The sequence below is a fragment of the Coloeus monedula genome (genome assembly GCF_965178545.1).
Source record: "Coloeus monedula genome assembly, chromosome: 5".
Classification (NCBI taxonomy): Eukaryota; Metazoa; Chordata; class Aves; order Passeriformes; family Corvidae; genus Coloeus; species Coloeus monedula.
In genome coordinates, this window is record NC_138785.1 from 50,894,989 (window position 1) to 50,921,137 (window position 26,149).

The 26,149-nt window shown below is 35.2% G+C and overlaps 1 protein-coding gene across 1 annotated transcript in view; it reads left to right on the forward strand.

Annotated features, from left to right (window-relative positions):
- The window catches only part of ATP8A1 (ATPase phospholipid transporting 8A1), a 108,148-nt gene extending 82,956 nt beyond the window's left edge, over positions 1-25,192 (forward strand). Inside the window, exons 31-36 of the mRNA XM_082282285.1 lie at positions 581-637; positions 1,106-1,213; positions 13,045-13,133; positions 13,539-13,631; positions 20,280-20,371; positions 20,704-25,192. Coding sequence (XP_082138411.1) covers positions 581-637; positions 1,106-1,213; positions 13,045-13,133; positions 13,539-13,631; positions 20,280-20,371; positions 20,704-20,801 — 537 coding nt within the window. The 3' untranslated portion in view covers positions 20,802-25,192. The remainder of the gene's footprint in view (positions 1-580; positions 638-1,105; positions 1,214-13,044; positions 13,134-13,538; positions 13,632-20,279; positions 20,372-20,703) is intronic.
- Positions 25,193-26,149: the final 957 nt, after the last annotated feature.

The window sequence follows — 26,149 nt, forward strand, 5'->3', positions numbered from 1 at the left end:
TGTATGCAGAACATAGGTCTTAGATTACCAACATCTGACTCTGGCTTTACAGGGTTTGGTGCAGATGAGTAATTTAGTAATGAAGTGAATAAAACTTCTGGTTGTTTTTTAAGTTTAGACTAACATAAGCTTGAACAATTGCAGGCTTTCAGTCCAGCATCTGTGTCTTCTAAATCTGTCTTGGTGTGGAAAGTTTTACTCATCCTGTCTGTTATTAGAGGGTCTTCAGTCTCTACTGAAGAGGACTACTACACTTTCCACAAACCTTTCTGTGTAACCAAAATGCCATCAATAAAGATGCTAACAACTTGGTAATAGCCAGACTTAGAGAGTTCTGAGAAGCAAGGATAAGATTTCTAACACAAAAGATGAGTTTTCGAAATCAAGTGAGTGGCCATTATTAATGGAAGCTGGTAATTCTTAGTGTTCTATTATTCGCTCATTACTGGGGTGTATCCTTAAATTTTCTACTGGCTATTTACTTTTTCTTGTCTTCTCCTAAAAGTTTAGCCAAACTAATAATTTCTGTATGTTAAGATTCCCATATTAAGAATTCTCTCTCTGTCTTTCTCTCCTTAAGTTTGTGGTTCTGACTGTGTGTTTGAAGGCTGGATTAGAGACCTCATATTGGACTTTGGTAAGCAAATGTCTTTACCATATTCTCAAATGTTCTGTGCAATACGATGGATGAATAATTGTATTGTTTTCTTCTTACTTATTATATTGCATCCTTTAACAGTTTGTCAGCCCACACAATAGCAAACTGTGGTTACTGTGTGTGGAAGGACAGAATATCCACATATAAAAAAATAATGCTCAATATTGAAAACTAGGACAAATTTAATACTTAACCTATAAAAATCAAATTACTCTGGACTTACTGTAACTGAATTTAAACTGGCTTAAAATGCAGTAATAATGCTGCTGACAGTATCATTTTCCTTTAAGAAATAGCTAAGTGAAGTAGTAGAGTTAAAGTAATACAAGGCATTGGAAATTTAATCCAATATATCAAAATAGCATTGTAAGTACTAAGTAGCAAAGATGTTATTTTATGTTATAATGCATTTGTAATAATTGTTCTTTTGTTTGTTTGTTTTAACAGTTCAGCCATATAGCTATCTGGGGAAGCATTGCACTTTGGGTAGTGTTTTTTGGAATCTACTCTTCTTTGTGGCCAGTCATTCCTATGGCACCTGATATGTCAGGAGAGGTAAAAATATATTTTAACTAATACCCAAATGTGTGAAAAAAATATTGTTTCAGTCTGTAGCACAGACCTAATCTTTACTGGATCCTTCTGCTTGCTAGAGGTGCATATGTCATTCTGTCTTTTATACCTTCAGTATGGTAGCCATGCTTATTTAAAATACAGTCAATTTTTACCCTTGTGAAAATGCAGGTCAGCTAACAGGCTGTGAGTATGTGCTCTAATGAGAAAATGTAGACAGGTAAGCTGCTCTGCAGTTCTTAGGTAAGCTTTAATTTTCTAAAGAAAAGTCTTACCAAATGCAGTACTCAGAATTATAGAGCTTATTTTCCTGGAGCTTTTTTTTATAATGAAGTAACCAGTAGTAGCCTGGTTAAGGCTGTTTTTCATCTTGAATTTTACTAATCTGCCAAGTACTTTAAACTGTGAAATGCCTCAAAAAAATTTGAGGTGCCATAACATTACATGAGCTGCTTGTCATGCACACTTCCTTTTCTATTAATGCACTGCTTGGAATGCATTATTGTAGTGTATCTTTAACCTTTTGACAGTAATTAGTGGTTTCTCATTCATTTGTAATCCCACTTGTGTAAACCTGCTCTGAATATTCCAAATTGGATTGAATCCATAAAAGATGCTTATTTGCTGCCTTATCTGATTTAACTGGAACTGCAGTCCCACATTCTCAATACCATTCAGTTCCAGAAACATCTGAAGTCTTAATTTCACAGACACTAATGTCTGCTTCTGGGCATGACCAGTACCTCCTGAGCTGAGAAGCGTGGTGTGCATTCTCAGTGGGAATCAGAAACTGAAAATACCTGCTTGTGTCAGAAAGATACTCTTCTAATGGTTCTCAAAGAGTATCAACTAAATCAAGCCTTACACCAGTGAAAGAGAGAGTCCCTTTAACTCCACCACTATTGTGATATAATTCAGCAATTTAAAAATTTATGCAGGATGTGGGAAATGCAGGTGCATCTCTCTCCCTCACTTGAAAGTAATTAAGACCCATAAATCCAGCCTCCTATATAAACAGTTACAGGAAAAAATCGTATGTAGGCATTTCTGTAACCACTACATTATAATGGACAACACGAGGCATTACCTTAAGTACTTGGACACCTAAGGGAAAGAATTTTAAATTACACAATTTCTAGCTGGTTTTCCTCACTATTATAATATCTTATCTGTGTATATATGTAGGTTTTGTTCATTACCACATTGCCTTCACTACTCAAAACTAATTCTGTGCAGTATTGTAAATTAAAGTAATTGAAGCTCTCATACTTCAGCATTTTTCTTCATATACACTGTATTTTATTGAAGAAACAGAATGTTTTTGGAATTTGGTGGTTTTAGAGATTTTATGGTTTTTAAGACAGCTGAACTTTCATGGTGATAAGCATAGTTGGAACAAAATGATGCGTTATACCTGTTATGACATAAGGGTGGCTACTTCACTATTGAAATAACCATGTTTTAGTTAGTACATTTTCAGACTCTGAAGCTGCTGTGAAAACACATTTTTGAGGGAATGTAATTCCCGTGGTCTTGTAGAAATGGCTCTTTGTTAAAGAGATGTAGCTGTCTACAAAAATAATTCTCTTGGAGTTTGAATTCAACATTGTGCCAAAGTAGTCTGATTTATGAACCTAAAATCATTTATTTGTTGTGGTAGAACTTTATTTGTGCTTAAAATGGGTAGTCTTATTTTGTTCGTATGTTTGCTTATTCATATACTGTGTATATCGTAGTTTTGGTGTATGTGCATGAACTTGTTTGAAGGGAGAAGTTGTTGACTGAGGTTGGTTTTGTTTCCTTACTAAGAATATATTTCAATGTCTGTGATGTCAGAATAAAGTCTTCTAAATGTATCATAGACCATTAAAGCTTATGTTCAAAGCTCTGGTCTAGCATTTTGCACTGCACTCTGTGTGGCTAAAAGTCCTGTGGATGCGTACTGCAGCTCAGACTGGAAGCAAGATTTTTGACTGCTTTCCTGGAAGCCACTGTACTGACTGAGTGGTCTCTGGCAGGGAAGAATTCACTGAGTTTCTTTGTAGCAAATCAGGCCTTCCATAAGTACTCAAACTAAAAGATTCACAGATTTAACTGTGCAAGAGATTGTGATATGACAGAAACAAATCCATATAAGCAACTCTGCTTGCATGTGCAAATACTGGTTGTTTAATTTCTTCAAATTCATCCAACTACATTTGGCAAAAGTTAAATGACTGTGTCAAAAGCTGACATCTACTTCTCAGCTTTTTGTCCATTTTAGCTGGTCAGATCTGTTAAATTATGCTGAAGGGGACATTATGCATTTTTTGTCCCAAATGTGTTCATTAAAAATGCCCCCTTTTTAATAAACTTCAGATTTATAGGTTATATATCTGTAGTCCTTAGAAAGCTTAAAGGTATTCTCTTTCTTCTTCTTAGAGCTCATAACAACAATTCTGTCTCAGTAGGTTTATAGTCTTTCCAGTCAGTATTCTTGACATGACATTCCAGCAATTAAGTCCCAGCTAGACGATGTCTTCTAGAAACATCTTTTTCTTGTCTTCTTTGAAATAGAAAAGAACTTCATGAAAAATTCTAATAAGGATTCAGTCTTTCTTCATATTAATGTCATGAAAATAATAAGATTCTTCCTGCTTATTACTGGTTCTGTTCCAAGAAAATAAAATTCTAGTGCTCTCGAAGGGGAGAGAAAAAGCATATGGAGGTGATGGAAAACTCATTCATTAGATGCAGGGGAAGGTTTTCATCTAAATATTTTGAAACTTTTTTTTGTATCCATTCCTATAAAATATTCAACTCTGATAAATGTGTTTCAATGGAGAACACTGCAAGGTAATGTCTTGAGATAAAATAGAGTTGTAACAGAAGAAAAGTCTGTTCATGCTGCTAAAACACTCTTATGTTTGAGCACTAAAGCTAGTGGCCCAAAGTTAAAGCAGTAGAGTTGTTGGTCTGTGTTCATCTTTTACTATCAAAGCATCACCCAATCACTTATTCAACAAAGAAACAAATACGTCACATATTTTTGCAAGTTTTCCTGACTTGTTACACTATGTTTTCCATCTTTTTGTGTATCATTCCAATTGTACAGAAGATAATTAAAGTTGGCTTTTACATGTAGGTTGCTGTATGTTGGTATCACAGAAGGAAAGATTGCAGAATGCCATACTCAAAAAGAAAATACACTGAAATGAAAAATTATGACAGTTACAGCATTTTTTCTTTGTTGTCCAGGTCACTAGACCCCTTTCCTTGGCATGTTCCTAATAGTATAGTCAGGTACATTTTTCTGTCTCTCTCTTTTGCTCTGAGTTTTCCCAGAACAAAAACACACAGGGATCCAAAATGTCCAGTTCATCCAGAATGCTGAAACAATTTGTTTTCTGGTTTTTCAAGACTAGTAGACCTGCACTAGCCCAACTTATCCACCCATATAGTACTATTTCTCCCAGTGTGGGAACTGCATGGCTCTCCATGGTACAGTAATCCTAAATCCTGTAAGTAGTGGTAACTTGTTGCCAAATAGGTAGTGCACCAGAAGAGTTGAAATTTGACTTTGGACTCACATAAGTAAGGTATCTGGCACAAGTGTTCTCCTGATCTGAATGACTGGTAGTTCTGTAGCTGATTATCTGTTAGAGATTGATACTAGGCATCTGGGTTATAGTAGCTGAAACATGTTTCCATATTAAAATTCTGAAACCAGTTACATCTTGTCAACCTTAAAACAGTTTCTATTCCAGTTGTGGGGTTTTTTTTCTTAAAGAAATAAAGTTCCAAGTGAAAAAAAACCTTCATTCGTTTTCCATGATTGATGATGTTCAGATGAAAACTGTCAGTTCACCATGGTCTTTTGGCAGACACAGGCTAGCGGGAAAAATGGATGAAAACTACAAGAGAAGCAATGGGCTTTATGAAGCTGAAGAAAATGGAAAAATAGGCCATAAAACTGAAGAAGGGTATGTGATAAAAAGGGGTGATAACCTAAGTAATTAATTATGTAGTATAGTATCTGTAGCTAGTTCAGGTACTGTAGCAAACCAACTTCATTAGTCTTTTAGCTGCAACAAGACATAAATATTTTAGCATTAATTAGGCTGAACTTACTGTTTACTTTCCTATTATTTTGCTTGTACTTTAAAATCATTCATTTAAAAATTACTTTCCTTGAGTTTATTCTAAAAATTAGAGACTATATTCTTCTAGTCTTAGATACAGACCCTAAAAGAATAGAAATTCAACTTCTACCTACTTAAAACAAAGTACTAAAATACCTTTTCTGCAAGGAGAATTTTGGTAGTAGTAGCAAAACACTATTTCTGTGGGAAGGAATGGGGATGCACCACTTAAGAGAAAGAAATACTGAAAATGTTTCAGAAGCTTTCACTGATTTTATAACAACTTTGCAGCCTCTGTAACACAGTCTTTATTATATTACAATTTGCATTACATCTGCAGAAACGTTTATTCATGCATTTGTTGTCTGTCAGTACTGTCTTCTATGGAATCATGTGAACAAGGAACTTTACTGGTTATTTTCTTAATATTTTACCAGTAAAGACTGTGCTTTTAAATAAAGATGCTCACAAAAGAAAGGAAGGAAAAAAACTAACATAAAATTCTTTGTAAGCATTTTGTGGTTAGGTTTAACACCGTATGTTTTGACCCATTACATTAAACAAGTTGCATTTAATTTCAAAAAAAGGTGTCACTACAGACTAGAAGAAAATTTTTATTGTGGACTTGAAAAAATCAACTGCCCGAGTCTGTCCTTCTACTACATTGATACAAATTAAGTTGATACTTCTATGCATGACATTAACAAATAGATCATTTAAATATACTTTCAAAATATTTTAAATAACTTAATGGTATTTTCTGTTTAAGCCAGATGAACTTGGCGTAAGTTTTTAAAAGTAAATGCCAAGTCTGTTCATATTTGATAAGGTATTTCTTTGTACGTGTATTTTCTTTTTTCTTTGAAATTCTTCAATACACAGAGAAGATACTGAACAAAATGCATTTTTAATCTGTGATTCAGGGAATTACCAGAAGTTTCCTGTTGTCCATGTTTTGTCATATTGTGGATTATGACTGCACAGATAAATGAAGCTGTGATTAAATTGTTCTATGTTTTTATATCTATGTAGTCCTTTTGCAATAATTGCATTAACTAATGAAATTTCTGTAACTTATATCACCTACTAAGAGCAGTCTCCACTCGTGTCAGTAGGCTGTAAAGCTGCTAGAACCTTCCGTTAATGCTTCCACCCTTGCAGTTAATAGGTCTACTTTTCCTTTAAGTCCTCTTAAAAAAAAACAGACTGATTTTTAAATTATAATAGATACATTTCTAAACTGTTACGGTTATCTCTTTCCTGAAAAAATCCAGTTGTGGTCTGAGTTGAAAACCTGTAATTGAGGAGGGGTGAAAAACAAATCAATCCGTTGTGTATTTCACACTACTAAAGCTCCTTGTTATTGTTATGTGCTCTGAATTGTTAGGCCTTTTTTTACACTGGTATGATTAATAAGATAGCTTAGAATCATAATACTTTACTCGAATAAGAAGTATGACATTGACACTAAAGCAACAGTTCAGTATCCACAAAACTTTTTAATTTATTGTGGTACTGTAGACAATGCACTGTAAAGTTCTCCAAAGCACCATCTGTTTCTGCTCTGTCTGACCCAGGGGATTTATAAAACTACTGACGGAAATTGGAGTTAAGGTACAAGCATGTATTTTACAGAATTTTAGATCATTTGATTGAGGTTTGCAGAAGCCTTGTGAAAAACAGTAATATTTCTTGTGGGATGATTTAGCTGCACTGTGTGGAAAAGATGTATTAGAATATACTCTATTGACAGTATTCGTTTGTTAAATATTGCTTCTCTCTGCATTATGCCAAGTATCCTACTTATATGGAATCATGCTTATTAAAATATTAGATATGCCTTTACTGCATTGGGGTTTTTTACATGAAAACCCCAAATAACTTTTTTTTTAAATGTAGTTAAATAACTTTTTTTTTAAATGTAGTTGTCCAGATACTTCAGTCTCTAATGAACAGGTCCTCTCTAGTAAGATGTTTGTCTAAAGTCTGATCCTAAAGTGGAAATTTGTTTTAGTCTAATGTAGAGCAAAGCCTACAAAGCAAAGTTTGTAGGATAGAATACAATCATAGAACAGTTGAACGGGTCTCTGGAGGTCATCTGGTCTAATGCTTTTGACCCTACACCAAGTTGCCCCAGACCATGTCCAGACAGCTTTTGAATATTACCAAGGATGGAGACTCTACAACATTTCTGAACAACCTGTGTCCCTGTTCAGTCACCCTCACAGTAAGAAAGGTTTTCTTGATGTTCAGATTCAAGTTTTAGTTTGTGCTCCTCGCCTCTTGTGCTGTGATGGCTTTGCTGGAAATAGCTTGACTGTCTTTGCACCCTCCACTCAGGAATCTGTCTCCATCAATAAGATGCCCTTAAGCCTCCTCTTAGGCTATAGTCCCAACTATCTCAGGTTTCTCTCTTGTATGAGAGATGCTTCAGTATGGACTAATTTCAGTACACCTGTGTTTCTTGTACTGGGGAGCCCAAAACTGGAGACTTCCCTAGATGTGGCCCCAATGCTGAGTAGAGGGGACCTGCCTTCCCCTCTGCTGCCAATACTTTATCTAATGAAGCCAAAGATACCGTTCCCTTTCTTTGTCACAAGGGTCCATTGCTGGCTCATTTTCAACTTGGTGTCCATTGGGATCAAGTCCTTTTCTGCCAAGCTGCTTTCCAGATGGATGGTCCCTAGCATACACTGGTACCTGGGGAATGTCCTTCCCATGTGCAGGACTTTGCATTTCTCCTTGTTCAACTGCATGAGGTTCCTGTCAGCCCATTTCTTCAGCCTTTTGAGGCTTCTCTGGATGGCAACACAATCCTCTAGTGCATCTGCCACTCTTCGCCCTGTTTTGTGTCATTAGCAGACATCCTGAGGGTACACTTTTCCTCTCATCCAGACCTTTAATGAAGATGTTAAATGGAACTGGACCCAGTATTGACCCCTGGGGTACACTTTCACTTGCTGGCCTCCAGCCAGACTGCCACTGATCACCAACTGCCAGTCAGTCCGTTTTCAGTGTATCTCACAGTCTGTTCATCCAGCCCATACATCAACAGCTTCTCTATGAGGATCTTACAGCTTTTGCACCCTGCTGTGTTGTCCCTCCAGCTGTAAAAGGTGCTATTAATGGATACTTGTCTCTTGCATTTTTAAAAAACAGCTGAGTGTTAGTTTAATAGCTTTTGCAGAATACAGCACAATAAATTTAAACGGTTGTATATTTAAGAAAAATTGCTATGGGACTTCTCCTCAATGTTAGCAGGGAGAGTCATAAATAATGCCCCTAAAATTTGGGAAGTAATTATTTCTCTAAATTCTTCAAAACAAGAGAATTACTGTGCCATGCTTTGAAGGGAACCTGGCAGATAACAGAGTTGGCAGTCTCTATTTCTAAAAATTGCTTTGAGTTCTGTATGGTAAGCAGATACCAAAGTCTATCAATTCCCACTTCATTATCACAAAATTTGTGGGATATAGTCATTCTTCAATGACTAATATCTAGGGTACTTGTGCTGTAATTTATTTCTCTCTTTTTCTCTCTCTCTTTTTTTTTTTTTTTTGCTTTTGCACTGCTTTTTTACCAGTCTAGATTAAAATATTATCCAGATTCTGTGTCTTCATTTCATGGGGAATAACTGGTGTACTAAATTTTCAGCAAGGGTTTATTCCTTGATTATGGAGCATGTTTGAAGTACAGTTTTCAAGAACTTTGAAATAGTTCAACAATAAAAGTTAGGCTTTTCCTTCATGATCCAAAATATTTCTAAAACCCATTCTCAGCAGAAGGTCCCTACAGGCATTATCCTACAGTTTCAGCACATTTTCATCTCCCTTCCAAGTTTTCCCAGCTTGTCTTTTCAGACCTGTGAGTCTTTGCAAAACAATAATCAGCGATCTGTATGTGTCTTCCTTTCTACACCTATGCGAACCTCTTGTTTAGAGAAATAAAATGTTTCAGTGTGTGGAGAATATTATTACTTCAAAAAAATTCAGTGATTTATTGATTTTTTCTTTTTTAAGTGAATCAGTATTCATCCCTTAAAACATACCCATTTTTGGTCATCTGTCCTTCCCTGAGAGCCTAAAATTATGTTACCATTCCAATACTAACATATTTTAACTATTTAATTATTTAAAGTTTGCTTTTTTTCTTTCACTTCAGGAATCAAAAGTATTTGTCTAAGGGGTTTTTCTTTTTCTGTTTGATTCCTGATAAGTAGTTTCCATTTTGACTCCTCAAACTGTCACAGTTTAGTTGTACTCAGGCTGGTGGTAGACATTTATTTGTGAGCCAGAATCTGCTATTCCCAGATACACTTTAAAGATCCTTCTCCATATTCAGTAGTTACATTCTCATTCTCTCGAGCAAGAACAGCAGAGCTGATCTTTGAACTGCCCAATTTACCTTTTTTGCTTCCAGTGGTCTGTCTTGGTTAATGTACCTAATAACCAGTGATCCTAATAGAGAGGAACTTAATTCTTTGGAATTCTGAGGAACACAGTTCTTAATTAAAAGTAGCTAAAAGATGTTTTTTAAACTCTACATAGCAAAGAAAGACTAGAGGCAGTACAAGAACTTACTTGTAGGAACTTCATTGCACTGGAAGTTAATGCAGATCGGTTTTAATACTACAACAGTAAGTACTTTAGCACATATGAAGGCAAACACATGCACATAACTACTACTAATGAAGTTTTTGCTGTATGTTGAGAGGAGAAACTTTTGCTAATTTGATGCTGTTGAGGTATTTTATATCTTTGTAGTTTAGAGGAAGAAGATATGTACCTAGATGATACCTGAAATAGATAAACTGAAAAGGGTAAGCTTTTCTACAGCAAGAATTTTACCACTGTTTTCATCTTTTCTCTTCTTATTTTTAAAAGGCTTTTTAAAATCTGAGCTAGCTGGTTTGGCAGATCATTTCATAATGAGGAAAAAGCAAATATTCTCCGTTCATTCTGAAATGTAATTTCCTAACACTACATCTTCAGCAGTGCATTAAAAATGTTGTGCAGCCAGGATTTCTTATCTGCCACTAAGTCATGAAAAGGAGCATTTCTCAGATTTCTTTTCTTTTTTGAAAAATGAGAACCTATATAAAAATCTAAACTTAAAAAACAATGTTAATTTATTTTAGAAAGTTGTAATATTGGGCATGAGCTACACATAGAACAAATTATCTATCTTCCCTGCAGGATTTGTAAGTCCTACAATAAACTGGGCTTCCCAGCTCTCATTTTGGATTACTTCTGAATTCCCCTGGGAGCCACTTTTGTGGCAGATTCCATTTGGTTTCACAAGGCCTAAAGGGGGAAGACTTGGCATAGACCACAAATCTCTCACATTAGGAACAATTTGTAAACCACAAACAGAGGCAGCCAGAGTCCGTCCCCAGAACAGGCTGCTCCTGTTAGTGCCATTGTCTGAAAAGGATTGGTTTGCCATTTCCCAGATGACCTGCCTATGTGTAGAGAGATGTGAAAAGTTAGAGACAAAAATGTTTTCTACAGAGTGAGGGGGGAGCTTTCTTGTACAGAAAGGAAGGAAATACCTCTGTGGGATTTTATTTTTTCCCCTCTTCGTCCAAAAAATACAAAGAGGGCCTCTGTCTTTAACGCGAATGTCGGCTTTAAATCTTTTAGGTTTGGATTAACTCTGTAAAAAGAAAAAAAATCTGACAGGCTTTCAAATATGACGCAGAAAAACTTTTTTTTTTACCCCAATTCATGTTGTTCATTTGTAAAGCCAAAGGCTGGATGGAGTGAATAGTAGGCGCCAGTTGTTCCTTCATTCATAGTTAGCATTACAATGGTCAGAATTAACATCCTAAGACCTACATTATCACTTTTGCTGTTTCACCAGCAAACATTTAATACCGGGAGGCTAACACAAGGACAGCTCTTTGCTATGTCCTTATAAATTAAAAAACGTTGTTAATAACAGGAACTAACAATTGTAATTAGTTCAAGTTGTATTTTTGTGCTTTTTTCTTGTTTTTATGGGAACCGTCTATCTAATTGCTACTTAATTATAAAATGTCTTGAAAAATGCATTTGTGATAGACATTTCCTATTAGCTCCTGTTCTAGAAAATGAGTATTTCATCAAGTATGTCAAAAGTCAGGTTTGGCTTAAAAAGTGACTGCTAATACATTTTCTTCACTAATACATTTCCTTCACTTCCTGATATAAAATTTTCTCTTTTTTTTCTCTTTTAAAAATGTGAATTGTTTCATTTTGAACTTGCCACTGCTCAGTGTTTACACCTTTGCTGACAGCTGTTGGCAGAAATAGTTAGTAGAATATCAGGGCAATATCTATGTCCTTTTAACATAGCCATGGAAAGTTTACCATATTTTTAGTTAAAATAAATTCTAATGCTTTCCAACGAATCAATGTCATTGGGGATTTGGATGCAAAAACAAGGTAAATAGAACTTTTTGCTTATATGAGAATTAGGGTTCTTTTCTGAAAATAATTCACTTGTATTTTTATATATTGACATATTGAGTATAATTCTAAAATGTTCATGTACGCATGTTGAGAAATTAGACTTCAGCTGCTGCAAGCTGCCTACTGCAAGCTTGCTCTGCTAATTAAAGCTAGTAAAATTTCAGCTTATTTGTTTTACATACTGTGACTTAACCTTTGAAAGAAATTGGTCTCTAAGTAATGAAACAAAGGATTTGAAAGGATATTGTTGTGGAGTCATGTTACTTTCAACCTCTCTACAATGTAATTACATTATAAAAGTATTTCTAATACTGACTGCAGTCAAGCTTCTAGTAACGTGCTTCAGTAAGTATTTATCATACTCCTTACATCCACAATATTATTGATGTAGATATTTGAACATGAATTACAAGGGTAAAGACTTTTTTCCTTTGATGTCCATATATTATGATGTTTATTTTGGCCATTCAGTACATTTTAGTTTTTAGTAATTCTACAGACCAAGTTATGAACAGAAGAAATTCCTATGTATTACATATAGCAGTGTATAGAAAAAAAAATACACAGATAAAAACAATTACAGGGTTTTCAAATATTTTGCTATGCATTAATGTATTAGATCTTCATTTAACAATATGTTGCATACTTTCATAATTACATAAATAGCTGTTTCCTTAACTCTCATTTTTTAGCAGTCTGTTTAACCGGAGTCTGTGGCAGTGTGGGAACTGTGGTACAACGAGTTCTGTGGGAGCTAACTTTGATCCAAGTTATATTGCAGAATGATTGTAACAGTGTCCAGTATCCATATGAAGGGTCAGAAACCATTACATCCTATTAGAGTCGATTGCAGACTGGAAAACTCTGCTCATAATGTTGGGGAAAACTGTGTTTACAAAGTTGGGAAAGGGTGAATTTTTGATAAATCTGATTTTAATGGGAATGCCTGTAATCAACATAGTGGTATAGAGCAGCACTGCAGACGGGTGATTCCCCCCTGCAAAGAGCTAAGCAGTGTATCTTTCTACCAGCCTCTCGACATGAAATAGTGCTTACTATTTACTGGATTTATATTGCAACTCAGGCAATTTTAGAAAGGAGTTCAAGTTCTATTTCACCTTAGTCAGACTAGAATGGTTCATTTTAATTTGCTTTTGATAGCCTCAACTAACTACATGAAATTTGTAAAATCTTTTCTAGTTCTTGTCCTGACACCGCATTTTGTGCATTTTCTCTTCAGGCAGCTATGATGTTCAGCTCTGGAGTGTTTTGGATGGGACTCCTGTGTATTCCTATGACAGCTTTACTTCTTGATATAGTATACAAAGTGTGAGTACAAAAATGCCAGTGTTTACAGAAGGAAGTACTGACTTCTAAGTGTGTATTCTAATTGCTAATGTAATAAAAAAAAAAATTAAGATCAATTCTGGTGATTATATAAAATTATTTTTTTGCCATCTTTGTTTTTGAAAAACCTTATTACGAAATTTAGTAGTATTTTAAATGTTTCAATAATTGTAGTATTTTATTAATAAATATTTTTGTTTCTAATTTGCAAGAACAGCTGATAAAATTCATTCTTCAGCTTTGGTTTTCGATATTTCTCCATGTAATGCTTAGTTTTAAGTCTGGGGAAATGAATTTATAAATTGAATCTTTATATAAGTGTTAAAACTATCTGTTGTTCTGCTTTCAAGAAGAGTAAATCTGGCAGTATTTTGTATGTACTTACAGAGTAAAGAGAGCTACTTACAAGACACTAGTAGATGAAGTTCAGGAGTTGGAAGCAAAGTCTGAGGATCCTGGGGCAGTTGTGCATGGCAAGAGGTACAGTAAAAATCTGTAGAACATTGTCAGAAAAAAAACGCTAAATATTTTAAGCTTTATACATGTATCAAAGACAAAAGGTTATTTTTCAAAAGCTGTACAAATGAAAGGCATCTGTGAAGGACCTTCAGGTCTACTGAGCCTGTGGGTTTTTTCATATGCTGACATACAGGTTTTTACCAAAAGCTTTAGCTGATGTATTTCTTTGTAGATGACTGGTTTCTGGTTCTTATGTATAGAAAAAACCTGAGGTACAATTTTAATTGTGTCACTTTGGCCTGTGTTAACAGTTAATTCACAAACAAGAAGGAAATAGGTTGGAACAAAATGAGTTCAAACCTGCATCATTTTCTGTTATAGCCATAAACAGGGCCTAAGTACAAAAATGAAAAACTAAATTCTGTAAAAGCTGCACAGTAGCATAGGGACAAACAGAAAAAATCTGTCTAGGATTTTCTGAAATTGAATATAACAAGCTGGCTTTGTATTTGATGCCAGTCCAGAGCAAACTAATTTGATTAACCTATATGAGGTAAGAAAAGTTTTTAACTTAAGACTCCACAAGAATTCCCTTGTTACATCCTCCTTCACGCACCAGGCAGATAATTTGAAAAGGGAGAAGGTAAAACTGGACGTTTTCTACATGTAAAGGTGTGCGCTTACTAAAGTATTTCAGACTTTTTAACCCCAGCTGGACTCATAGAAAGCACTCACTGAATGTGTGAGATGACAAAATCCCCCTTTGCCCCCCTTCCAATTCATTAGTGCCATTTGGCTGAACTAGAGCTTTCTTTTCTTGTCTTCATTTTCATGAGTTTTGTGAAGTCTGAAAAAAAGCCAAAACTGCTGATACTTGATTTTCCAGTTCTTTCTTTTCTTTGGATGGCTGTTCTTTTAGTATCTTCATGGCAAAAAGCTTAGCCAAGAAGGCTTTTTTCCTACCAAGCTATGCACAGAAAGAGACCAGAAAAAACACAGCCACTTCTTTTACTATAGGTTCAATTTTGAGAAAGTACTTTATAAGATGCTTTAGTTCCCTTTCCCTTCAATCTTATTGTATCCCTCCTCCAGTTCAGTGGGAATCAGCTTACTAGGATTTACCAAGATGAGATCAAATGATACCAAGGTGATAACCACCATTTTTAATGGGCAAGTATCCAGCTAGTGTAAGAGCTTTCACAAGAATGTTTTGTCTGTAGTTGGATTCATCTCCCCTGGTAACAAGGAACAGGGGAGGTGCCAAGAGGCCTGGAAGCTTATCCCAGCCCATGGAACACCTAGTCTGGTGTGGTGGGCTACAGAAGGGGAGATACCTGCATACAATCTCCTATCAGGCTCTATATGCTGCCTTTGTAGCAGCAGCTTCACACTGGAAGTACTGCAGAACCCTCTAGCTGGTGGCAATTCCTACTTTTAGAGCTTGCTTTTCCTTCATCACTGCAAGACCTAGCTAGTGCTTGCAAGAGTAAGTTCTCTTGCTTTTAAAGGTCATGTGAATTGATTGTTACAGATGCTTTTCTCCAGTGACAGTGGTCATTCAAACAGATTAAGGGCAAGATCTTCCTCCAAATTAACCCAACTCATCTGTCAGTGTGCTGAGCTTTGAGCCAGAAGCAGTGTATACTCTGTGCCCTTTTGCGAAGAGAAAAAGCTGTAGAATAGTGAGTTGCAGAAAAGAAAGCAGACATTAGTACTGGATGGTGCTAAAAGGGGAACATCTTGTGGATAAGAAGTAGTAAGGTAACCTGCCTTTTTAGTATTTCATACTTGCATTCCTTGTCTTGTATACCAGACTTGTCTTGTATTCCCAATTCAGCTACTTTAACTTCAGTTGTCTAGGCAGGATGCTTTTCACTCATTCTACACACAGCATGTCTTCCAAATCCCTTTTTACATAGGTAAAATGATCTTGCTGTTTTCACCATCGGTTTTGTAATTAGCTTTTTATCCCACAGTTAAGTAGTCATGAGGGCTCCATGAAAGCTTTTTAGTTACCTGCCAGAATGTCTTTCTTAGATCTATTCCTTCTCCACAAAGTTACTTTTAGACCAGTATTTCTGAAGGATACAAGCATCCACCTTATATGCAAATCAGTGGATGTTACACAACTCAGTATCTCTAAAGATTTTATTCCATCCATTATTTTTTAATGCATTTAAATTCAGGTAATACAGCCAAAATTTTACCTTTTATGGAGAAAGTATTCATTGCTAAAGAAATGGTCTGATGAACTGGCTTACTTGCATCTACAAAAATTTGATTCGACTTTTGTAAGCATTTTTGAGTCTCCTAAATTTCAGAAGCCTGGATTAACTAGTTACCAGTGGAGAGTAAGTAGTTAAATGGACGAGGAATATCCTCTACATCTTTTTAAAATATGTACATAAGACTTTCTTATTCTAGTGTGTAGGGAGAACCTTTTTCTATTGTGACAGAAAAATGGATTTGTTCTCGTGAAATGCCAAAATAACCTAAGAAGATACAAATCACTGCTTGATTAAAAGGTAACTGGGAAATAGTGAGAAAGATAACTCAGGAACTTTTCCACTCTGTCCACTCCCATCTTAGAAATACTACAACACAAAAGTCTCAGCTTCCACAGATAACAGGTCAGGATTCTTCTGTTGAATAGGTGTTGTAATCAATCAGTATCTGAATATTTACTAAGAAGAGGGCTTACAAGAAAGCCATGAGACTGTATAAAGGCTTGTCATAATAGGACTGAAAGAGGGTGGGTTTAGTTTAGATATTAAGAGGAAATTCTTTACTGTGAGTGTGATGAGGCACTGGAACAGGTTGCTCACAGAAGTTGTGGATGTGGAAGTGTTCAAGGATGGATGGGATTCTGAGCAACATGATTTAGTGGAAGTGGGGCTGGAACTAGGATGATCTTTAAAGTCCCTTTCAGCCCCCGCCAATTCTGTGATTCTATGAAGTATGATATTGCTAATTTTTATTGCTGGTTTTTTCAGCTAGAATATATTTGTTGCACATTTTTTAGAACTGTGTTGACATCATATTGAGTGCATTTAATTACAACTAATATTGTAAGGCTTTGCCCTTTTGGTTTTTTCCTGTCGAAGATTCTTAGGATGGGAATTTTCTATTTAAATTATAAATTTGCACTTTCAGCTGTTTTCTGAAAATTAGCATAAAAATTGGCATTGACATTGAAATAATTTTAAATATTGTTCCTAAAAGACTTTTATTATACTTTAGAATGTGCTTTAAAAGTAGGACATGATAATACAGTCTTAAAATATACCATCCCTTTTGTTTTTACCATGATGATTTGAAAAGGTTTTTAAACTGTTTCCATTGAAGGCTCAGGAAGAGCATTGCTGTTGTATCTTGCTGTTTCAGTATGTGTAAGGATGTTTAATGAGCTTTTTCACTGAAACTGTACAAAAATACTTTATTTGGCTCTTCTGTAAGCAACACATTAAAATTTGTTTTGTCCCATATATTTTTCAGTTAAGTAAGAATATATCTTGAGTAAGAACGTGCAAATTTTGCACCACCACTTTTCCAACAGAGAGTGAACTTTATGTTGGAATACTACTGACTTGAGGGTACCTTGATAGCATAAATAATAGAGCAGCTTCGGTGTATTAACAAATTTGTGCCACAAAGAGTACAATTTCTATCATTAGAGACATAAAATTGGAATGCCACTAAGCCATTTCTACTTAAAATGAAGTGACTAAGGTAAAAGGATACTTTTTTTTATATAAACTATTATTCAGAAAGGGGTTTTTGGATAACTTACGTAAAATGCTTAAGCAGAAACAACAGTATTAATACTTACTGCAAAAATATTATTACTGTGGTGAATCTTACATGGACTAACAATAACATGAATAACAGCCCAAACTTGTGGAAACATCTTTAGAGATATATACTTCAAATGCTGCTTCATAAAATCATTGGTTTTAATTCAGTTCACTGAGAAATTATTTTTAGACCTGATAAGTGGTTGGTCAGGAATCCATAAAGTAGTAATTTTTTTTCTGTAACTGTGTTTAATTGCCTGTAAAGGTATACATTTCATGCTCAAAAATAGTTAATATTCTGCTTGTCCATATAGGTACACATAATGAGCACAGCCATTTAGTTACTGTGATCTAACATTGGTTAATTATGAAACCGTGTTTTCTTGGCTTCACATGTAGATATTTAAATATGCTTTTGAATAGGCTGATTTAGAATAAAGAGCCCACAGTATTTCAGTTACAGAAAAAGAGCAGAATAAAATACCTGAATAGCTGAAAGCGCTTTTCCCAAGCATATTTCCTATGTATTGTGTATTTTCTTTACCAGCAATCAGATCTGTGCAGTGGAGAAACTTCATTATACATCAGCTAAGATGTGTACATACTTCATGTTCTTGTAAAACTTTGAGGTAGTGTTTTCACTGCTTACCATTTAAGCAATCTGAACATTCCACTCTGGAACACAAGCAAAGAATGATGGTACCGAGAATGCTGTAATAGGCATGCTAATGTTTTTAATGAAATATTTTTTTTAGAAAATAACACCTGTCAAACATTTAATAGAAATTTGATGATTTCCACTCACATTAATAAGGATTCCACAGATGTATTTGCAAAGGAGATACAGCTGATAACTGCATCTAAGTGTACCCATTGTCTTCCACCTCCTTGGCCTCCAGTCTTCCATGAAGATACTGATTTATTTATTCATTCTCTGTATTCTTGTAGTTTAGATTTCAGTCCCTAATTTTTCATTAGTGTTGTCACTTAAACAGTTTACAGCTCCAAACTAAAAAAGAAAGCTCCTACACAACATAGAGGAGCAAGCAGGGTGGAAAAAAATCCCAGAGAGTTAGCTTAGGAAAGCACTGAGAGTAAGATGTGTCTCAGTACTTCAGCCTCTCCATTCTTGATTCAGTCAGCAGATGCCAACTACCTTCCTGGAACTGGTACCTAATTTTTTTCTTAGAAGGAAGTCTCATTCCATCTTTTCATTCAAAACATGACCACAGAAGCAGTTTCCCCTGCCTATCACCTTACCCTGTAGATTTTCCAGATAGCATTCCTCTGTGGGTGTGCAAATAGTAGGTTTATTTTCCTTTTCCAACTTAGAAAAGCCAAGCTTTCACCATATGCTTTAACCACCAGACTAGAGGGGAACAGAAAGGTGAGATAAACCATTAGTCTCTCCAGCTTAAACAGTGGTTCAGCTTCATATGTGAGAAGTATATAGTCACTGAAGAAAGAATGAACATTTCTAATTTAATGTCTTGAATGGTAATCTAGTAAGGAAAGCAGGCTAGTTCCCTTCCTTGCACCACTTGATCTGGTTGATAGCCTGGGAAGGTAAGTCTGTTGAGCTAATTGACAATAATATTAAAAAGTAATTTGAGTGATCATAACTTGGTAACATAAGGTGTGTGAAATGTGTTTTACTTACTACATCATTGCACAAGAGACAACTTTGCTAATCTAGCAAAACAGTAGCAATATCAAATCACTATATACTTAGATTAAATGTAAGGTATGCCTTTTTTTAAACTGAACTAATTTTTAGACCAGTTTACATAGAGAGAGGGCTGGATTTTTCAGCATTTGAAATGTTTGAGTGATAGGTTGGTATTTCTTGAAACACAGGCTGTAATTCACAATGAATATCAAATCAAGACAGACACTGAGGAATTTGGTTGGTTGTTTTTTTTTAATATAGTCCTTTGCACATATTTAGTATGTTATTAAAAATGACAGATTTTGCAGTTTTTCTGAGCTATGGCTCATCTACCTGGTATTTAGAAACAAAGTTCTGATTACAGAGAACTTTAGTGTAAGAAAGACAGACAGGAGACCCAATACCTTTGCTATTCCATTCACTACAGTTTGCAGCATTTGGCTGACGCTCAAGTCTCAATTTTAAAAATGTTAAATGCTTCTGTTTTCCACTTGGGCTGAAATGGGGTGTACCTTGAGTCACACTAAAGCACAATAAGCATACAACACAACAAACTCAGTAGTGCTGAGGAGGAAGGAGATGGGCCAACCTTAGCAGCAATAGTAGTCTGTTATTTGGGCATGATCTCCAGAAAAACACCTTCTGGAGTTTCCTGGGGAATACTCCTTCCTAGAACGCTTTTGATGGAAGTGATATGTTTCTGTACACACAGCTGATGACCATGAATGTGGCTTTACCTGCACCTCATTTCCCATCCCCTTGGGGTACTGTGTCAATAGAGGCTGGGAGCACTTTCTATGTAAGAAAAAAAAAAGACTAATTCAGTTCAGCCTGGCAATATTCAAGCTGTGCTACATCAAGGAAGACAGTGTCTTCTCTTTACATTGTGTGTTTCTAAAGGAGTCACACTCAAAGGTTCACAATATTATTCATTTATTTGTGTTGTCAGCACACAGCAGCGTTTCAAACGGATATTTTGCCGTTGTACTGTGACAAGTAAAACCATTACCAGGGGTCTGGACTTCATAATCTGTCCTCACACAAGCTTTTAATCATCATCTTGGTAATTCATCAGGCACAATTTAAAAAGAAAAAGGAGGGTGGACACTTCTCATTTAATAATAAATTCCCATTGAGTAAACTCAAAGATAAAGGGATAGGGTAATTAGTAAGTAAATATTTTTCACGTGTCTCCTTTCTCTCTAGCTTAACTGAAAGAGCCCAACTACTGAAGAATGTTTTTAAGAAGAACCATGTGAACTTGTATCGCTCTGACTCTTTGCAGCAAAACTTGCTTCGTAAGTGCTCACTGACAAAAATTAATATCTATTAATAACATAGTAAAATTCTGCCTTTTGCTGCATTTATTTATAGTAAAGATGCAGTATCCTAAATCCATTAGACCATGTTCTTTGCCTGTGGTTAAGTTTCCCTTCATACCTGAGATACTGCGCAGAGTTCTTTCTGCTGTTTTATAACTGCAGAATACTGTAAGAAATGGCACAGGATTTAACTAACTGTTGAAAAGGGGTTTTTTCCCCTTTATTCACCTTCATTGTTTCTATTAAAGCTTTAAAAAAATAAAATTGATCAAAACTTAATTTGTTTCTCTTTTGCTTTATATCTGCAGATGGCTACGCCTTCTCTCAAGATGAAAATGGAATAGTTTCCCAGTCTGAAGTAATAAGAGCTTACGATACCACAAAGCAAAGGCCTGAGGAATGGTGAAGGAACACAGCTCGAGACTTGGGCCTTAGTTGTTACTTTTGTGAGACAGGCTACTAGATCTTTGCTGGGAGCTGTGACCATGGTCCAGTTATCAGACGTTGAAAGATATATGATGGTCTTGTTCCATAAAGTTTGGATTTGTGTATTCAGTAGACATAAGCACTGTGCAACTATACTGTAACACACCATCTCTAAATTTTTAACAAGTATTTGCTTAGCCTTTGTAAACAGATTGGAATTTACCTTGTATCTTGCCAGCTTGCTTATTTGACAATGAAATTGAATTAATACTGGTCATGTACTAGAAGGGCAGTGGTCAGATTGCTAAACATACTTTACATTGACAGATCAACTAGCATCTGTGAAGGTTTTTAAGTGTTAATATATTTAAATACAGTTGATAACAAGCCTTTGATTTCAACAAGTGCTGAAAAAAACAGTATCTTAATGGTGTTAATTCACCTTCTTTAAGAAAGAGTCAATATGCTCATAGATGTTTGTGTCAAACTAATCTAAAAGCATTTGCCAAAGAAGTTCCATAAATGTTTTCTGTTGTTAGAAACAGTTTGAAAGGAAACAATCTCCAGTCCTGATCTCAGAACTGCATGCTTGAGTCTCCACACTTGAGGAGAAAGTACAGTGAGTCTAATTTGAGTGGCCTTTTTGGCATTTGCTTTCAAAACTGCAAGTCTTTGCACCTTTGGCCTTATAAAAGCTTTCCCCTTATGTTCATTTAGTATTGCATATGTTGAATATGGCTGCCAACTTGTATAATGGAGTACACATAATATTTTATTCAATTTTTAAGAATTGCTCTGCCTTACTTCCCTTTAGCAAACGTAATTATTTTTGTGATGCTTAGTTGTATCTGCTTATACTGTAGGTTCAAAAGAAAGTTTGTTTTAACTTATTTTTTAAAATTAATCGAATTTTCAACATTTTTATACTAAGATTATTTGAAATGCATACATTGAAATACAGAGCAAAGCATGCCCTTCGCTAGTCTGTGGTATGTACTGGTTTATTTGCACTAAAGTCACTTCCTATAAAGGTGTGAAATACATTGCAGCAGTCTCTTTACAATTTATTGGTCATGCAGAATACTTACATACTCTCACCTTTAATTAAAATGGAGAGGAAGTGACTGCAGAAAAAGATACACACCTGGTATGAGGGAAAAAAAAAAAAGAGGGTGGTATTAAATGAGAACATTGTGATACATTCTTTAAGTAGTTATACTTCATGTTTCTCAGCTTGCCATCCAACAATCATCAGGTTTCAAATTTAGAAAAGCTACTTGAACTTCAAAATTTAGTTAATTCTTGCGACTTTTTAGTCCATGTTTAATTCTGGGTTTAAAAGCCACCATAATTACATTTAAAGTACAATTTTCTATAGTAGCAGTTGGTTTTATTGTTAATTAAATTTTTATGCATTACATAGGAATGATGCCTTTTTTTTCTTTCAATGGAGATCAACCAGATGGAAAAGCAGAACAACAATAGCCCCAGTGATCTGTTAAATTAAGTATTTCCTCTTTGCTCTCAAATCATAGCAAGTCATCCAGTCCCATCTTTTCTCTGCCCTCCTTCATCATATACTTACTAAAGGTGACTTTACCTCCTTGCCTTCCATCTAGCTAAACACTTTACAGTTAATCTCACTGTCCAAGTTTCTTATGCTCCACTCTAAGAGGAACTTCAAAATACACAGAGAAAGCCCAACAAAAGGCACTGTATGAAAGTACATATTTGAGAAGGTGTACCAGTGGGAAGGCGGTCTGCATTTCATATGCACGTTACGCAGTGTCTTCCTCTCACTTGCCCGGAGTGATCTTTAAACAGAAGGCACAAGGACAAAGGGAACGTATCCCACTAGAAACAGTTCTGCCAGTCAGGCATGCAGACAAGGACTGCCCTCAGAAAAGCCATTTCAGGCATAGATAAATAGATGGATCAATATGGGAGGGCCAAATCACTTGACCTAAGGCAAGAAAAAATTTGGGGGCATGCCCCTTTCCTAAAATGGGGATCCCTGTTTTCTGTCGTCCAAGGGAGAATGACCAACTTCAAAACATTTCTGAAATTAACCATTACACTGTTGCCCCTTTATAATCTTTCAGTGTACTTAATTCATATAAAATTAATCTGTACATACTCTATGGGCAATTTTTTTTCTGTTCTAAATGGTTTCCTTGCTGATTTTGCAAATAAGGATTAGAATACATTGTAAAATGTATACAGTGAGATATTTACATGATCTCTCATTCTTCCGATGAAATAAAATTCTGTCTCACCATTGTAATACAGTTTGAAGAAAACACGCAGTATATCCCAAATTTAACTACCTTAAAAAGGAAGAAAGTGACTGAAACAGCTAAGATTTAGACTAATTTAAATTTAGACTAATTTAAAGGTTTGTAAGATAATCTTATCACAGCATCTCATCCTTACACTGTTTCAGAATTCGAAGTAGTATTTTGCAAAGTGCATTTTTCTTATTACTTTTGATTAATTTTTCTCCTGTCTCTGTGCTTTTTCTGATAATTAGTGGTTGAAAGATACCACTTCTTAAAAATAGCAAAAAAAACAAATGTGGCTAAAACAGTGGATTTTGATTGCTTATACAATTTCGTTTTAAAATATAAGATTATCTTAGCTATGTGTGCCCATTTTTAAATCAGGCCAAGTATACAGTATGCACTTTATTTTCATGTTAAGTACACAGTAATATAATCTATTACCATCCTGTTAGTATGTCATATCTTTGTTAAAATAAGGGGATTCTGCTGATGTTTGTTTAAAGGAAAAAAAAAAACAGTTTAGGCAGAAATGCTCATAACAATGCCTCTGTTCTTACTGTTTGAAAATTCAAAAGTGTATTAAATACAGGGTTCACATGGATTTTTCCATCTGTTTCATGTGCACTGCAAGTTAGTATTAAAAATTTCCATCTAAAAGTTGAACCTGTGCCACTAAAAATCGGGTATCTTATATAAATAATTTTTCTTGATTATTTTTAAATATATACATACATATATATATATATATAAATTAGTCAAAAGAGTAACTGGAAACAAATTTTAACAAACCTATTGACAATTTGTATCTGGAATTTTTTCTTGCCATTTCCTAATTTTACACATATTTTTGCAAAGCAGTTTCAACAGATTTATACTTAGTCATCATTCTATTTGTATAAAATGATAAATAAAATATTTTGAAACACTGAGAGATAGCTGAAGATTCCTATATGTCCACATACATCCATAAAATTCACCTTGTTACAAAGATGAGCATTAAGTGTCTTAAGACGTATATCATGACATTTGAACCCATCTTGAATGATGAGTAATTTGGAATATGTGTTAAATTTAAGGAGAAAAGTTCTTTCCCTTTTTTTTTTTGTGTGTGTGTATTGTGTAAAAGCACTTGTAGTTCTGATGAATTTATCATTCTGTCTGCATGAGGCACTATTTCTAAGTGTTCTGAGGCGATGCATGGTGGTTGTTGATCTCTGTTTCTTAATGCCTTCGTTAAAAGTCTGCTCATAATATATCGAGAAGCTAGTGCTGTGTAAGCAAATGAGTTTGTCAGTTCAGCTTCCTTGGTACTGGATGTTTTCACTGGTAACAGAACTCAACAAATAATGAGTTTCTCCTTCCCCCCCTCTGCCCTCGCTCCCCCAGTTTCCCCGCTGTTAACCAATAGATCTTTATTAAACAAAGGAATATTTTAGCATTCCAAACCTGGTTCCTGCTTATGCAAACCACTACTCATATAGGCTTCAACTGGGCTGCTTGTGAGTATAAGGGCAACTCATCTGAGCAATGATGTGCGAAGTTGGGCACTTTTGAGGGTTGATACCAAAATAAAAGTATTTCCATGTAGAGTGTGATTTGTAATTGCAAAGCTGTGACCAGAACAAGTTTGGTTATTTTTTTAATCATATTTTATGGTGTTTCTTTAATGTAGCATAGAAGCCATAAGTATGTTAATATTGTTCTTCTACTTCAACATAATTTTTCATTACAATTTTCAGTGTTTGACATGTCTGAACCGCTGCAGAAAGCGGTCAGTCTGAAACAGCAAAATTTGCATTCAAGATAAAAGTGAGGTTTTACAGCTCCACTAAGCCATTACTGCTGAAACTGTTGTGGAAATTATGAAGCTGCATGAATGAAGATTTTTTGACTCGGTGTTTATGGTAGTTTCTCAGGTTTAGTTTTAACTGGATGTTAAATGCACTGTGTTTTTTAAATAGTTCTTTTAGTAATACATTCAGTTCTATGCAGTGTTAAATGTCATTTGGCATTTGGTGAATGTGCATGTTTTGAACAGCAAATTTTAAATGTTTTGTCTTTTAATTGTTAAAAAATTAATAAACTTTGCCATTAAATTAAGAAGCTTTGTTGATTTGATTGGTTGAAAATGCTAGGGATTACTTTCAGAGGAAAACATATCTCATCATTCTTGGGTTTGAATTCTTTAAAATGAGACATACCAGAAATAATACTTCACAAATACCATAGAGTTCTTAATCTTTTTTAAGGTAAACTGAAAAAGCAGTAAATGTCACCTCCTTTTTCAGACAGCAGTGGTAAATACTTTATCCTTTGGCTTTGATAGTAGCTGGTATTTCTTTCCTCTAACAGTGCCTGCCACTGAAAAAAATCAGTATATCCAAACCTTAACTGAGTTTTGATTGTAGATAGGTGACTGATTTTTATATATACACTAGACAATGAATTTATTTTGTATTCTATCCAAGCAGGTTCAATAATAGATGCATCTTAGATGGTGCTAGTGTCACAAGATCCAGTCTGTAGCAACAGAGCTGGTTTAAGAACATTCCACCTCATGATATTTTACCACCTCTATTACATTGGCAGTCATGAGGCCATTGAAATTATTCCATTTATAATCCAGTTTATAATGATCCAGGCTCCCTCTCAAATCCTTTTCCTCCTTTCTTACACCAAACATTATTTTTAAGCTAAAATCATTTCACTAACCTGATTTACGCTACAGCCCCCTGGATTTGCACAAGTCATAGATGGAAAGAATAAAAAGAACAGAAAGGCATTTCCTTGACTGCCTTTGCTAATGAAAACAGGATAGCATGGAATTACAGCCTCGGTGTAACTGTGAGTCAAAAACTTTATGCCATATTGTGGGGCAGTGGCTCCCTCAAAAGCAGACACATTGTTCAGAGGAGTTCAAGTCCAGACAGCACATTGCAATAGGTAACAAAACAGCACTGAAAACCAACTTCATCTCCTTAATGTTCCTTAATGTCCTTATGTCAAGCTGTGACTGAGCAGTAATGACAAAACAAAAGTCACAATT